Here is a 17829-nt window from a genome sequence, read left to right on the forward strand (position 1 = left end):
AGGATACTGTTGTCAGGTCATTAAAGATGGCATATTTTGGAATTAATATTGATTCACTCATAGGGTCTTTGCATCGGAAATAAACACATTTATTCTAAAAACAGTAAATGGCATGATACGGGTTATGTTCTTCTCATACATTTTATGATGGTGTGATACTAAACCCCTAACGGGAGGGATTGTGCTTGATTTTCAGATGATGAAGACATAATCTTTCAATCAGTTTAATTGAGGTCTGGAGCTGGCATGTTAGTTACTGTTAGTAGTCCTTTGTTAATTTATGTATCATTGTCATTTTGCTTAGTTTCTTCTGTTACCTATTCTGACATCGGACTCAGACTTCTTTTAAACTGAGTTTTACTGTGTGTATTGCTGTGTTTGTTTATTCTACATTGGCTATAGGTATAGGTGGGGTTGAGATGTCACAAAACATGTTTAATCCCACTGCATTTTTGCGCCTGTCCCAAATCAGGAGCCTCTGGCCTTTGTTAGTCTTGTATGTTTTTTAATTTTAGTTCATTTATATGTTTCGGAGTTTAGTGTGACGTGCGTTTTCACTGAACAAGTACACATTTTTGTTTAGCTGAAGCCCGCCACCGGGTGCGGGATTTTCTTGCTGTGTTGAAGACCCATTAATGGCCGTGGGCCATTTTCTGCTCTTTGGTCGGGTTGTTGTCTCTTTGACACATTCCCCATTTCCATTCTCAATTTTATGTCCAACACTGATATATCTATGACTAACCTTTGGAGTAATTTCATTCAGTAACTTTAGAAAAAGTAAAGGAAGACCTGAACTAAAGCAATGTCCAGAGTCCAAATGCAGGAAAAAGAGAAGAAACATTAAATAGTGCTGCAACTATGAATTAGCTATTTGATGTTAACTCACAAATAATAATAGACATATTTCAGGTTCATGTATTTAAAAGTGAAATTAAATCATTTCAACTTATGTACTATTTTTTGTCTAGTATGTGACAAAAGTCGCAGAATTTGAGACTGAGTTTACAATCTGGTGGAGGCTGCGACAGCGTAAACTATTTGTATAAAACTTTATATTTCAGAAGTAAGAAGACCTGGATGCTTCATACCTTGTATGCAGATACCTTATGTTACAAAGTTTTTGTCTGGCATATATCCATTGTCCTTGACCACAGAAATACTCACTCATTATGAGTAGTAGGATAATTATATTTGGTATATTGGATCCTTGCAAGGTCTATGTGTCTGTCAGACAAGGTTCACCTGACCTCGACCTCACTTGATAAATCAGTGATCATGGATAAGCTTTGGAGGTCAGGTCCCTATCAAAGATACTATAATCAGAAAGTCAACTATATTTGGTGTATAGAATGATTGCAAGGTGTACATGTCTGTCTGGCATATTTCATCTGATGATATCCTCATTTTCATGGTTCATTGGTCAATTTTTAGTCCATTTCTCAGATATGATAAGTAAAAGGTCAACTATATTTGGTCTATGGAATGATTGTAAGGTGTAAAAATCTGTCTGACAGGGTTCATCTGACTATGACCTAATTTGTATGGTTCATTGGTCAATGTTAAGTTGGGTAAGGACTTTATTTGGTGTATGAAATGATTGTATGGTCTATATGTCTGTCTGACAGATTCTTATGACCTTAGCCCATTGTATGATTCAAAAGTCAGTGTATTGTTTTATGGTTAAGTCCATTTCTTAGATACTATAATCAATAGGGTAACTATATTTAGTGTATGAAATGATTGTATGGTGTGTACATCTGTCTGACATCATTTTCATGGTTCAAAAAGTCAGATACTAAAAACAATACATAAACTGTATTTAGTGTATGGAATGATTGTAAGGTGTTCATATCTGTCTTGGAGGGTTCATCTGGCTGCTCCTCATTTACATCGAACACTGATAATGTTAATATTATGCAATACTTGTTGTATAACCTTTTGACACGATCATGATCAGTAAAGGAGGCGAGACATTTCACCATGTTCACTCTTGTTAGGTCTTGTTATTAACATTTAGATATGAAAAAGATATTTTAATACCAAAAGTACTTTACAAAAATGTTACTGTGTGCAAAATATTTTTTAGAGTAAAGCAGTTGCTCATATTTATTTTGTCCAAAAATTATGTGTAAAATGGACATTTTTGGTCAAATATGTCAATTTAGACACACTTATGCTGCCATCATGACATAAGTGACCTTTTGGCACAATAGTGTTCAAATTATATTAACCTGTTCATTTTTTAATAAAATTACAGTAACATAATTTAGAAAGTATAGAACAGTTTTAGTATTTTTGGAATTACAGGGGCCAAATAATGGAACTTATTGTATCTGCTCCTTCATGTGATACTTGTAGTAAGACCTTATACTTAAAGAATTTCAACATTAAATTCAATCACAATCTTAAAAGCAGGTGGCACATTTTTATGTTTGAAATCAGTTCTGAGATAATAAGTGACCTACAATCAGATATTATAAAGAATGAGGTCAGGGTCAAATGAATGAACCCTGTCAGGATGAAATCTACAACTGACATTCTATCCATCAAAAGTAGACCTATTATAATATCACAAAAACTTAACCATTGACAATGAAACATGGAAATGAAACCCCGTCAGGTGGAAATTTACCTTTACAATCAGTTTTTCACCAAACATAGTTAGTTAATCTACTGCTAAAACTATCTTAGAAACAGACCAAATAACAAACTTGAATGATCACTAACCATGAAAATGAGGTCAAGGTCAAATGAACCCTGCCAGTAGGTCCGAGATCCTTATAATTATTCTATACACCAAATGTAATTGACCTATTGCTGATAGTAATTGAGAAATGGACAAAACTAAATGTTGACCAATGAACCATGAAAATGAGGTCAAGTTCAGAACCTGCAGGTCTGATGTGTACAGTCATTACATTGCTTAAAATATCTGAAACCTCATCACAAAATTAATCTTGATCACTGAACCATCAAATTAGAATAAGTTAAGATGAACCCCTATTGAAGGACATGTACACCTTGCAATGAATATATATACCAAATATGTCCTATCACTCAAAATTACTGAAAAAAATCATATGATAAAAAGGTCCTTGAACAGGAAAAAGAGTTCAAGGACAAAGACATATGCAAGAAAGAAAATTCAAACAAACTCTTCTGAAATATAAAGCTTTATACAAATAGCTAACGTTGCCGCCAGATTAGCATCCCTATGTCTCAAATTCTGTGTCATTCAGGCAAGCATGACAAAAAACATGGACAGAAGTAGTACTTTCTTAAATTCACATGCAGATATGATTGAGAGACTCAAATTATTTACTACATTTTATTAAAAAATGGACGGATCATGCTTTAAACAAAACTAAGCAATGTATGATTTATAAAATACATTTTAACAATAATTTATACAAAAAGATGATATGAAAGTTAATAAAAAGAATGTCGAAATAACAAGAAAAACCAGCCAGATCTATCACAATAAAAGTTATGGAATGTAATTTGTGAAAATAAATAAACGTCATAAATAACAGAACAGTTGTGCGTATGTATAAAATGTAAAAGTTTTTAATTCGTTGAGTGAAAAAATACATAACATAATCAATGCAAAAAGACCTATAGTGTGTATATGACTGATTGTACAAATTGCTATTAAATCAAGAGATATAAAGGAGATACACATTGACTGATACACCTACTTGGCAATTTCAGGATCTATATATAGCTGGAAAATGAAAAAAGTTTTACTGTATATGTATACCGATGCTATCTTTTTTTGATGTAGTAAAAAATTCAGAGCGTCAAAATGTTGTATAGCTTGCAATATAGTGCATCTGTCTGGAATCCAAACCATATATTGTAAAATCACAAATTATTGCGATTTTTTTATTTATGCAAAAAAGCGACAGTATTAGGTTCCAAACAAGAAATGATTGTAACAGGATGCTGTTACAAAGTCTCCCAAACGAAGCTCCCATAATTCGTAATTCCCAGGGTCGCCTGACATTGGGCAACGTCCAGTGAAAATTGGTTTGGTCCAGTAAAGTTATATGCATTAGTGATGCCTGGGGACTAACCTTGTATATCATTCAAATCATCTTGGCATGACAAACCAGAATATATATGGTTTAGGGGTGGATATCTCGACCATTTACAAGATACTAGAACATTGGGGGTGGGGAGGAACCCCTGGGGACTGGCCCTATACGTCATTTAAATGTTCATTACATGACGAACAGGAATATATATGGTTTAGGGGTGGGGATCTCAACCATTTACAAGATATAAGAACATTGGGGGTGGGGGGAACCCCTGGGGACTGACCGTATAAGTCATTCAAATGTTCGAGACATGACAAATAGGAATATATATGGTTTAGGGGTGGGGATCTCAACCATTTACAAGATATTAGAACTTTCTCAAATGGCAGGGGGTCGGGATGACCCCTGGGGACTAACCCTGTATATCATTCAAACCATATTCGCATGACAAACCAGAATATATATGGTTTAGGGGTGGGGATCTTGACCACTTACAAGATATTAGAACTTTCTTAAATGGCAGGGGGTGGGGGTGACCCCTGGGGACTAACCCTGTATTACATTTGATGTGCTTTATCATGACAAACCAGAATATATGTGGTTTAGGGGTGGGGATCTCGACCATTTACAAGATATTAGAACGTTCTCAAATGGCAGGGGGTTGGGATGACCCCTGGGGACTAACCCTGTACATCATTCAAACCATCTTAGCATGACAAAACAGAATATATATGGTTTAGGGGTGGGGATCTTGACCACTTACAAGGTATTAGAACTTTCTTAAATGGCAGGGGGTGGGGGTGACCCCTGGGGACTAACCCTGTATTTCATTTAATGGGCTTTATCAATTAGAACATTTTCAATTAAAAAGATTGTGTCTATCACAAATGGTTTTCAATTTATAATCATTTGAAAATTTTTAAAAATAAAATCCCATAGGGTTCTATAGTAAAACCCTCTTTTCTTTTTGCCCCTCAAAGTACCCCTTTATAAACCCCATTGCACAAACAAAACCCTGATTGCACCACTAGACATGTTAGTCTACCATATTGTGAAACCCTAAGTTAATCTGACAGGCGGTTTTGGAGAACGGGTGCGGACAAGTTCAAATTTAAAAGCGGCGGAAGAAGAAGAAGAAGAAGAAGAAGAAGAAGAAGAAGAATAATAATAATAATAAGAACTGAGCAAAAACAATAAGTCTTCCCAAACTTCGTTTGGGAGACTTAATAATAGGAAGTAGCATTCATTATTTCAGTAGCAACTTTCCTTCCCAAAATTTTTCCAATGGCATTAACTAGATATCCCATTTTACCAGTAATCAGTGATTCTCAATAATAAATGCAGACATTTATTTCTGAATTTACAGCACTCTGGCAGAGTTCAGGGTTCTAGATGGAATACCTCGCCTCAGGTATGAACTTAGAGGGATAAATTTGTTCATATATAAACCTAAGGAATTATTCACATTGTGCATAAAAGTTTGGCCAAAAAGAGTCGTTTATTCAAGTCCCAACATTACATTTAAATATTACCCAGGATGTTTCAGTTTGTATATCTTTCTGTTCTTTTTATATATGAATCACATGGTTTATTATAATAAAGATTCCTTGATGAAAATTTTTTCAAATGTCATAATTTGAATTATTTCTTCTGAGTATAAAAATAAGAAGATGTGGTTGCTGATGAGACAACTCTCCACCAGAGACCAAATGACATAGAAGTTTACAACTATTATAAAGGTCACCATAAGAGTTCTTTTTTTACATCAACTATACATAGGTTACATAACATGATGTAATAGAGTGATTTGAAAAGTATCTGCTGTGCTCTCCTTAATCTCTTATATCACTTAAATTGCAATTTGAATTAAAAAAAAAATGCATTCACTAATGCAAAAATAGACACGTAAAAAAAAAGGTGTTGATTCTGTCATTTAGAAATAGGATGGAATGTAGAAATTGGTCATTCAAATCGTATCACAGCTATAAATTTAAACAGCATTATAAAAATATACTACTGTAAGGAATTTCATCTACACAAATAAACTAATACAGTATACTGAGCCACTATTATTAAACAATCATAAAAAACAATAAATATAAATGTTTAAAAATATATTAAAAATAAATGGAACAACTGAAGGACGAAATCAATAGGCCCTTTCACGGTTATTGTAGCCTTGTTGAATAGGGGGCAGATTTTCATAAAGAAGGTGAAAATGCTTTGAAAATACAGGTAAACATCATTGAAACAGAACAGTTGCATGGAAACATGCATAGGATTTCCTGTACTTTTAAATATTTCCACCTCTATCAAAAAAATCTGCCTGTTATTCAATATGGCTGCAATAACTGGGAAGTGGCCTATTGCCTTTTTCATATGTTTGTTGTAGAAAACAGACTCAATACAAACATAAAAAGGCAATTAACACATGAAAGTATCACAAATCATGGAAAGATAATAAACACATTAGAAGGTAAAAATGTTGTGTTTGAAAGTATCACTTTGGCACAACCAGGCTTACAAAACAGAATATTCCTGAGATCAGTTTGCTTTAAAAAAAATATACAGGGACTTTGTTCAATTGTTAAGATTGTTAATAGTTTCAACTATCAGTATAACAACTTAATTTCCATAATGACCAATTAGAATAAAAAAAAACTGATCATGGATAACAAAAAATTGTGATACTGAGGATTTATTATTATAAGTGGGGTACTTATTTTCATCTGTATTGGTGGACCATGAATTTACATGTTCAACAAAATACAAATTTTCTACACGCTTGTATGCAGAATTATATAAAACCATGAAACTACAATTTTTCCCTTATCCACTAAAATTGGTACCAACGAAAATAACCGAATTCATAGTAAAATTTCTCAACCTTTTTGCTGCATACCTGTAATAACTGGTATATTTTTGAGTATTGGATAAAAAAAATGTCATACATATTGAAAAGAAGTCAATCAAATTATTTCATTATTTGTTTGACACAAGGCACTGTTATGCCTAAAAAGCTAGATCTATTTTGAATATAAATCTTGACCCCATGGTAAAATTGTAATATTCTCTTCTTATAGTTTCATAGCTAAAAAAAAAGGGAACAAGACATTCACACAGAAATTGAAAGATGTCAATTTACATAAAGTGTTATAACAAACAATAAATGTTATATGTTAGTAATCTGAAATATAAAATGATAAAAGATGGTCACCAGCTTTGTGTAAAAAAATTCATACAAAATCTACCCCAAAAATAAACAACTTTCACATGATTTCTACCAACTAATTACTATTTGTGACATACAAAAATTTACATGTGATTTCAATACACTATTTAAAACTAGTTGATTCAAGTATCAAAACCAATAATTTGAAGTTCAAGTTTAAGATTTAAATATTAATTCTATCTAATACAACTGGCTTAGCAGGGGCAGATCCAAGGTTGAGGAAAAGGGTGTAAATATAAAAAAATGTTAAAAAAAAATATTTGACAATTTAAAGAAAACCAATTATTTTTAAGGGGTATGCTCTCTAAGCCACTCTTTGGAATCCACTTCTGCTCCCAAATCTTTGAATCACAACCATTTACAAGGGTTAATAGAAAAAAATGAAAAAAAACATGATAGAAATACATTTGACAAAGATAAAACAATAAATGCATATAAATCTAATGAAAGAAATATGTGATAAATGCAAATGAGACAACAATCTCAGAAGTCAGCATATGGCATCCAACAATATAAATGTCCTCGGTATACGATGTTCCCTCTTTAGAATTAATGCAATTCATAACTTGTTTGACTCACCAGTGTACAAAATTATACCAAAATTTACATTAACTAGACTAGGTTATATTGGTTTCTTGCACTACAAAGTAATGCTTGTCCTGTCATATACTGTGCGTGTTTAATTAAAAATGCAACTAATACAATTCCCGATTATAAAATTTTCTCAAATTCCAACAAGTATTTTCCAATAGATGATCTGAGGCAAAATTAAGTATCTGAATAATAAGTTCCTTAGACACATTGGTGGCCTTCGGCTGTTGTCTGCTCCTTGGTCGGGTTGTTGTCTCTTTGACATATTCCCCATTTCCATTCTCAATTTTACAGACTTTTCCATGAATAATAAAAAATATGTGTCCATAGTACACCCTGCCCCCCTAGCACTATCCTATGTCTATGTTCAGATAAACGTGAAATCGGCATACAATTTAGAAATTTAACATCATAATGAACATGTGAAGTAAGGGACCAAAACTTCAGGGTAAACTACCATAACTAAAAACTTAAACAAAGTAATAATATGATGGGGAAAATATTAGCCAATTTTCTTTGATACCCTCATTTTTATCATACTACAGGAAAAAAAATTGGAATTTTATCCTTCTTACCATATGATAATTTGAAATCCTTAAACTATTCTGAAATAGCTACATCATATTACTATATGTGTGTGTTCTATATAAATTGTTACTAAATATGTTTAATATTATCTAAAAATTGTGTTTAAAAAACTACAACTACATAATATACTAATCCTCATTTCATTCATCTATACATACACTCAAATAAGGCCATTGAATGTAAATACTTCTTAGGCTAATGCCCATGTCTAAAAAGGACCATCGTATATCCACATAATAAATAAATGTTATTCATAACTTGTCAACTATTGATGTGTATGAAAACTGGTACAAGAACATCGTCTTTTTAGAATATTTACCAAAAAATAAGGTAAACTTAAAAAAAAAAACATTTTAACAATCAACAATAATCAAAATGAATAAATAGATATGAAAAAACATCACACTTATTGTTAATGGCCTTAACCATTACAAAATGATTGTAACTTAATGGAACAACATTATGACCAAACTATGGCCACTAACACAAATAAAATTTTGGCACCATTAGTTAGAGTCACTGTCATTTGTACGCGACCTTTTCTTTCTCAACTTTTGGCGTATTTTTGAGCCTCTGTATTTAAGATCCTCTTCAGAGAAAGAATCTTGTGGTCGACTTCTACTTCTCCTTTTCTTTTTGACTTTATTAAAATTGTTCAAATCAGAATTATCATCTGAGTCATGTTGAATGTTCATACGAAGCGATCTTGATGGTTTCTCATCATCACTATCAGACTCCATTGTCCAATTTTTTGTCGGTGATTTGCGTCTTGGAGCAATAGGTAACAATGAAGGAGCCATAGCATACTCCTCATCTGATTGGTTATCTTCCCATAAATCAGCAACTTTTTTCTCTGCTTCTGGTTTCTGTATGTCTTTGTCTATGTTCAACAATTTGTCTTCATCATCTTTAACCTTAAATAATATGTCTTCATCATCTTTAGCCTTCAACAATTTCTCTTCATCATCTTTAGCCTTCTTCTTCTTTTTCTTCTTTCTGTGTTTTCTTTCTTTTTTATCTTCCTCCTCTTTGTCTATTGGCTATATAAAAAATATTGACAAGTTAAGCAGGAGTTTTTACATTTAAACTAAAACTAGGAATTATTTGAATCTGGAAAAATTTTGAATTCTGGAAAATTGATATTAGAAATATATGATGAAAACTAACCCAACTAAATAGGGTTAGCCATTCATGCATTGCTAAGGTTAATTTTACTTTCACTGATATTTCAGTGTGAACTAACTAACCCCCCTTAGCCATTCATGCATGTCTAACCCTCCTAAATTGGGTTAGTTTTCATCATACATTTCTTATCAATTTTCTAGAATTCAAAATTATTCCAGATTCAAATAATTCCTTATTTCTATGAACCCTAAAGAAAGTGTACTTTTTTTGGGTGGGTTTAAATTATCTTATATATTTTATACTGCAATAGTGTCAATTAACATGTATGGTCTATTGAAAAACACTTTTACACATTTAAACTGAAATAATGGGTAAAAAAATATAGAGCTTTATTTCTGTAATCAAGCCATGAATTTTAACTGCATCAAATACCAATAGTTTGTTGTGGAGGTTAATTTTAATCTGCAGGTGTTGCATGGAAATGAAATTGTCCATTTAAACTTTATAGCTTAAAGGTCAGGTTGAACATTGACAATGCCAATTTCTAGATCATCCTCATTCTGACTAAGCATGAAATACTGTTTTTAGGTGTGTATAGTACGCGGATTTTGACCCTGGGAGAGATTTCTGAGAAGGGGGTGCATATTATGTATGCCTCGGCCATGAAACCAGGTCAGGTGGTCAGGAAGAAAATATTTTTGTAGCAAAACAAATTATTGTTGTTATGTTTAAAATGTATATTTGTACCTTCTAGTATATGATTTGTAATGTTATATGCAAATAAAAATCATTTAAATGCTTTAGTAGTTATGTTTTTTGCGTTTTCTTGTGTCTGTTCTATGTTGCCGCCCGGAAGTTGTATTTGTTCATATCCGAATAAGAGATGATTCTGTCAATGGCCAAATAAGTGTAGGTGATTCTCGAGTTTATAACTTACTTTTGATATGTTCTAACAAGGAACACAGAAGGTGAATGTATGAAAATTGAATGAAACACGCCCGTTTGATGATAGTGACCGCCATTGTTTTTTACTTTTGTAGTATCAGGTGATCACGTCATGTGACTTCAACATTATGAAGTTGAATAAACGTTTTTACTTTGTGACATTTTAAAATTCTCTATAAAAACCTTCATACAAATCATAAATTATAAGCATGTTTTCAAAATACCATTTTAATACCTGACTGAGGAACAAAGTGAACCTGTCAATTGATTTGTTTTGACAACGATTAGACTTTCTAATTGATTATTTATAAGAGTGTGATAATCTAGATTTAACGATTCAATGAGTACCAACAAACAATAAATGAAATTAGCAGAGATTAATATTTATTTTTAATTTATCAACATAAATATTACAATTTATTTATTTGTTGTGTATTAAAGAATATTCGTAATGAATCTGTATTCCGTACAAGATTCACCGACTACGATTTGCATTTAAATAACTTCCCGATTTAACACTTCCTGGTGTTCTCAATCAAACACATCTGTTGAACAATAAAGAATCAAACATCATTTGCTAAGTTATTTATTCTGCAACAACGTTTTCATTATCCTGTAATCAACCAGGACTGGAGTTCAATTTGTCCCCAAAAAATAAATTATTTTCAATGGACGCATTTTACCGAGTTTCAAGTTGGAATTTTTCCAGAAAGTCCCTGCGTGTAAAGCATAAGAAGAAACTTTTTTTCTCAAGTTTCAAGGGTGAAAAGGGGGTGCGTACTATGTATGGTGCGTTTTATACACACCAAAAGACGGTAATTACCACTGGATGTTAAGCAAAAATCTATTTATAACAAGGATCTATCAAGTCTTGATATAATAGGATAGTAAAACTTTATATGCAATTTTTTTGATAATCAGTTCTTTTCATTGGTTTATAACATAAGGCTATTTTTCTTTAATAAAAAACTCATCAACAATACACTAACTTTGCTCATCCTGGCAATTAACAGATGATGTTTAACCAAAATACCACCCCTTGAACATTGTTGCAAAATAAAATGATGTGAAATGATAGCTAAACAGTAGTCAACTGTGGGTTGATCATTATTCCTTAGGTACTAATTTTCAGGGATTTTGAGAGGCCTCGGTGGCAGAGTGGTCTAAGTAGCAAACTACTTTATCACTAACCAGTCAACACTGAGGTTGTGAGTTTGAATCCCGCACGGGGCAGGTGCACTCGACTCCAATCTTAATTGACTAGTATTGTCAGTTTTCCTACCAAAGGTTTTTGTTCTCTCTGGGCACTCCGGCTTCCTCCATCAATAAAAACTGACTGCCACGAAATAGCACAATAATGTTGAAAATGGCCTTAAACACCAATCAATAAATCAATCAATCAGGGATTTTGTGTGAACAGGTGAACCACAAATTTAAATGTTTAACAAAGTACATATTTTCTATAAGTTTAAATTGAGTTCTACAAATCCACAAAAATACAATCCTCCTTCAATCTACTAAAATTGGTACCCACAAAAATAAATGAATTCACAGTAACTAATGACAAAACTTGTATTACAAATGATTACCACTGTCTCCTTTATAGATCCTGTTTTTGAATTCTGTCTGTGAAGAGTAGCCTCCCCTACTGTCTTTGGTCTGTATAAAGTTTCAAATCCTGCCTTAGAAGTTTCCCTGTCTACTGTTGCTGGATCATCATCTAAAAAGTCCTCTTTTATCATCTTGTACAACTCATCAATTCTGTAAAATATAGTTAAAGAAATTCAAAATTACATAGTATTTACATCAATTAAACAGTTTCCAAACCAATCAAATTAGCCAAAAAATAATTTGAAAATTCGCCCTTAAATTCTTTAGTAGTAATTTTTAAATTAAAGTAATAATTTAGTTTTAAAATCTTCCATGTTCTCCTCATTTCTTATACATTTAATTTGAAGTCAATTCTTTCATTTATTACGTTTTCCATATGTGATTTGATGACCACCTTCATATCTCTTTAACTTATTGATATCATCTTAACCATATTTAAATAAAGTATTTGTTGAAGGCCATAAATGCAGTGACCTATAGTTGCTAAAATATATGTCATATGGTCTCTGGAGGATAATTGTATCATTGGCAATCAAACCACATATCCTTATTTTATATTGCAAGCTGATTATTAAAAATCCTCCTCAGATTGTAGTATAATTTAGTTTTGTTTTCACACTGTATATCTGGGGTTTACTCAATAAGCATCTAGCTATAAATCTTTTCCTTTTAATATGTGAAAACAGACTAAACAGAATGAGCCTTTCCTAGTAACACTATTATCCTATGAAGGTATTAATGTTCAAAGCCACGTTATACTTTTCTCAGACTTTTTATGATGGCTTTACACTAACCATTGGATGTGTACTGATTGATACTTTAGTCTGGAAGAACTTGAATGATTTACTAACAGTAGTTCTTATTGGCTTTGAACTATATAGCTAGCTTTCATTAACTGTGAGTACTCTTTAATTTATACTTTATGTCAACTGTTCTTTGTGCTTCGTGCCAACCTGACGAGTAAAGCCATTACCCACTAATTTTTATGGTGATGGTTGTTGCCTATCATAATTGTTTTTCATTTATTTTTTGTCATAAAATCAAGGCAGTTGGTTTTGTTTGAATTGTTTCACATTTATTCATGTCAGGGACTCTTATAGGGGACTATGCGATATGGGTTTTGGTCATAGTTGAAGGATGTACAGTGACCTTTAGTTGCCTAAATCAACATCTTTTGGACTTGAGTTGTCTCATTGGCAATCATACCACATCTCCTTATTTTCATGAAAATAAGCCAACAGTACATTATATTTCATAACAAACTAATTGCAGGATAGAAAGCAAAGTTTTATGTATAATATCAGGGACTTTCTATACTAACGGTACTGGTCACTTATAACGATGTCTATACAAATTATCAGACTGATCTCGGCCGTAGCTGATGTCACGTGACTTTATAGCAAACCATTTGTCATTTACGAAGTGTTCTTCATAACTATATGTTCAAGTTTAACAAAAAATCGTTTTTATTAAATTTTATACATTTTGTCATAGCAAAATGTAGTTTTTCAAATGATTTCTCGGATCGTTTTTTAAATATTGATCTTTAAACTTTGAGGTATTTGTTCGTCGAATTTTCAGTAGCTGCCATCTTGCTTGATATGTAAACCATTTTACACAACTGGGATGTTCTTTAAAACGATACGTCTAAATTTAATAATTCATCATTCTTTCAAAATCTTATATTTTTTGTCATCGCAAATAGCTATTAATCAGATTTTATATTAACAACTAATAATAATAATATAATTACAATGAACTGTGAAATACGCAAATAACTACTAGCATCGTATATCAGAGATATGAAACTAAGTTTATTGTTGGATGGTAGCTTTAAAGAGGCGGCGTAGTAATCAGTTAAAATCAATAGAGACGAGTCCCGTTAGTATAGAAAGTCCCTGATAATATCAACCAATACACAACAGGAAGTTTGGTCTATTTACCTTTTCTGCATACTAAGGATACTAATATCTGTACAACTTTTAGCTTCAGCTTTCTTTTTCCTCAAGTAGTTAGATAATTGTTCTTTCTCAAATAGTTGTAAATATTCTAAATGGCGAGAACCATATTGGCGACCTGAAAATAAAATGGGTTACAATTTGAATGTTGATATGACTATCTCCTTTGGGCCAGGATGAGCAACTCTAATCACTTGGTGTCTGTTGTCTGTTCATTTTTACAAAAATCTTCTCCTCATAAACTTCCAGGCTAAATGCAACCAAAATTTGCCACAAATTATCCTTAGATTTGATTTTATTTTTGGTGTTTTAATGCCACTTTTAAGCACCGCTTTTGGGCTATTTCGTGGCGGCCAGTTTTTATTGGTGGAGGAAGCTGGAGTGCCAGGAGAAAACCACCGACCTTCGATAGGAAAACTGACAATCCTAGTCAATTAAGATTGGAGTTGAGTGCACCCGCACGAGCGGGGTTTGAACTCACAACCTCAGTGTTGCCTGGCTAGTGATTACAGTAGTAACTACTTAGACCACTCGGCCACCGAGGCCCCCAATTATCCTTAGAGTATAAAGCATAAAATATTGTCAGATGAACCTGACTGCCAACCACCATGATTAAAAATAGAATACAAGCATTGTGTTATATCTTGAAAACTGCTAAAGATAGATAAAATCAGTCCAGGACAAAAAAAAAACTGAATAGCAAGATCTACCTACTGTCCATTTTGACTAAGATTGTCTACTTATCAGAGTTATTTCACTTACTGTAGATTCATTATGATTTATGGGGTACCAATTTTCATGGATTTCGTCTGTATAGGTGAACTTCAAATTCCAATGTTCAGTGAAGTACGCATTTTTTAAAGGCTTGTATTCAGGCTTTAGCAAAACTACGAAATCAAATATCCACAAAAGTGCATTTTTTCATAAGTAAAAGAAAATTGATACTCACAATAATAAATTAAATCACAGTAAACGAAATTTTAAACTAATTATTTTAGAATTTTGGACTTCAGAACTATAATAGCTAGAGAGAAAGTGTAAAAAGATAAAAGTATGAGCAAGACAAGTGAGTCTACAAATAAGTCAACATAGCCAAAATATCCAGACAAATCATTAATGAATATATTGCCCTTAAATGATGATTTTTATAATTTTTTTGGGGTGTTTTTGGCTATTATCCTGAAAACTATAATAGATATTGAGAAAAATTTCAAAAGAAAAATGAAGACAAGATCAACAAATAAGTTTATCTTGGTTTTTAAATGATGAGTTTTGACCAATGTTTTTTTTTACCTAATATCTTGAAAAGTATAAATATATCACCTCAAACTTTGAACAGCAAAGGATCAGTAACACAAGATCTACAAATAAGTCAGTATGATCATGATGATCAGGGACTAATACATGAATATAATTATATATTGGTCCCAGGAATGATTGGAATTGTTAATTTACTCCTTACTTGCCCCTAAACAACAATTTTTTCCATGTATAATAGCAATAATGTATAATCTAGAAAATATAATGGATAGACAGAAACTGTCCAGAAAAAATGATCAGAAAGACAAGATTTTGGCCACATAGTTTCAACACCAATATTCTTTTTGCATAATCAGCATTGTATCAATTATATGCAAAAATGCCAGGTGTTCAATACCGTCTTCTTGGAGCCTCTAATTAAAAAATGGTGGGAAATATTACTGATACGAAAATGTATAAATGAAACCAAAACCTTTATCGAAACTGGAAAATAAAAACTACTATTATTTGAGAAACCAAAAACCATTATTTTTTAACAAAACAGATTTACTTAATTTAATTTAATAGCACAGCAGAAATGTGATGTAAGTAACAGTTTGACAAACCATATTTAAGAGCCACTGTTGATATTTTTTGAGGACCTTGATCAATTTCAATATACTGCAAATTCAGAAAATATTGCGATTTCCGATTTTGACATGACAGACCAAAAGGTCAGAATAATTATTGCGATCACAGGAAATGCTGCATAAAAATATATAACTATGTCAGATATAAGAAAGCAAGTTCTTACTATTGTGATACTCTGACACCAAGTTGCATTATTCACAATAATTTCTGAATTTACAGTATTTTGAACCAATTTTCATAAATCATTACAACTGATCAGACATTTGCTACAAATTTTATCTAATGACACACTTATTATTATTATATTAATAAGTAAAAAAGTGTTTGAATAAATTCAACTCCAAATTGAATATTTAAACAATAGCTTATATTTATCACAATTTTTTTCAGATTATAAATAACAAATGCAGAATTGTGAAATTGATTCATGAAAAATAAATCACAATATAAAAGCACTCAACATTGACAAACAGTTTTAGTTGTGTTAATTTCTATGGCAGAGACATATTTATGTTAATATCCTAAAAGTAATCTAATATTTCTAGTCTTGAATATTTGAAACATTTTCTTCCAACAATAAGTGAAACTCAACAGTTTTTAAGCCCACTGATACCATAAAATGTCAGTCATGAGTCACAATGAGCCTAGCATTGTTATCTACCAGTATAAAAGAGAGGCGAAAGATACCAAAGGGATATATTCAAACTCATAAGTCGAAATAAATTCTATGACAACACCATGGCAAAAAAAAGAAAAAGACCAAAAGACAAACAACAGTATACAAAACACAACATAGAAAACAAACGACTGAGCAACACAAACCCCACCAAAAACTGGGGGTGATCTCAGGTGCTCCTGAAGGGGTGAGCAGACAAACTCAATTAATTCTGTTTATCATACTAATTCTGGTCTTTTTATTTAGACATTTTTTTTACGCTTGATTGTCATACCTTAGGATTCCTGATAAGTTCTGCTGTCACATTATAACTCTGCTGACAATTACTTTTCTAATGTCACAAAGCAGTGATACAAGAATTACAGAGTGACTGAGCTGGGCAGAATGACAAAGAATTAATATAAATGTTACTATGTCAAAATTAGTTATACCATAGTAAAAGCCACAGACATATGCAGTCTGTAATTACTCAATATATAAATACTTACAAAAATCTGTAAGGAGGGAATTAATACTAAAGAAAAGAAAAGAAAACTCTCAATTTCAAGTAATTTTCTGAGTACAAATATTCTAATAAAATGCTCTGCAGGGCGCAGCTTGATACGACCGCAGAGGTTGAACCCTGAACAGTTGGGGCAAGTATGGACACAACATTCAAGCTTGATACAGCTCTGAATTTGGATTGTGATTAAATATTTGACACAGCATAGGTTTCTGACACAGAATGAATGTGGTCTAAGAACTTAAAAATTTTAAATTGGACATTCAACTATTATGGTCCAATATCCAAAATCTAAATACATGGTTAGATTCAGCATATCAAAGAACCCCAAGAATTCAATTTTTGATGAAATCAAACAAAGTTTAATTTTGGACCCTTTTGACCTCAATGTGGACAAAGTTGATAATGGGGCCCAAAAATCAAAAATCTAAATACATGGTTAGATTCAGCATATCAAAGAACCCCATATATTCAATTTTTGTTGAAATCAAACAAAGTTTAATTTTGGACCCCGATTTGGACCAACTTGAAAACTGGGCCCATAATCAAAAATCTAAATACATGTTTAGATTCAGCATATCAAAGAACCCTAAGAATTCAATTTTTGTTAAAATCAAACTAAGTTTAATTTTGGACCCTTTGGACCTTAATATAGACCAATTTGAAAACAG

General features: G+C 32.1%; 1 protein-coding gene across 3 annotated transcripts in view; it reads right to left on the reverse strand.

Moving 5' to 3' along the window:
- Positions 1-5864: 5864 nt before the first annotated feature.
- LOC127712644 (transient receptor potential cation channel subfamily M member-like 2) overlaps positions 5865-17829 on the reverse strand; it is a 67781-nt gene continuing 55816 nt past the window's right edge. For 2 of the 3 annotated variants that reach the window (XM_052219201.1, XM_052219200.1), the window contains 3 exons: positions 14076-14208; positions 12111-12282; positions 5865-9491 (listed from right to left, as the gene is read on the reverse strand). In XM_052219201.1, the coding sequence (XP_052075161.1) occupies positions 8958-9491; positions 12111-12282; positions 14076-14208 (839 nt within the window). In that variant the 3' untranslated portion in view covers positions 5865-8957. Of the gene's footprint in view, positions 9492-12105; positions 12283-14075; positions 14209-17144; positions 17171-17829 lie in introns of those variants that run through there. The other variant, XR_007987223.1, reaches the window with a different exon arrangement.

This window comes from Mytilus californianus, unplaced genomic scaffold (assembly GCF_021869535.1).
Source record: "Mytilus californianus isolate M0D057914Y unplaced genomic scaffold, xbMytCali1.0.p SCAF_8, whole genome shotgun sequence".
NCBI classification, from domain to species: Eukaryota; Metazoa; Mollusca; class Bivalvia; order Mytilida; family Mytilidae; genus Mytilus; species Mytilus californianus.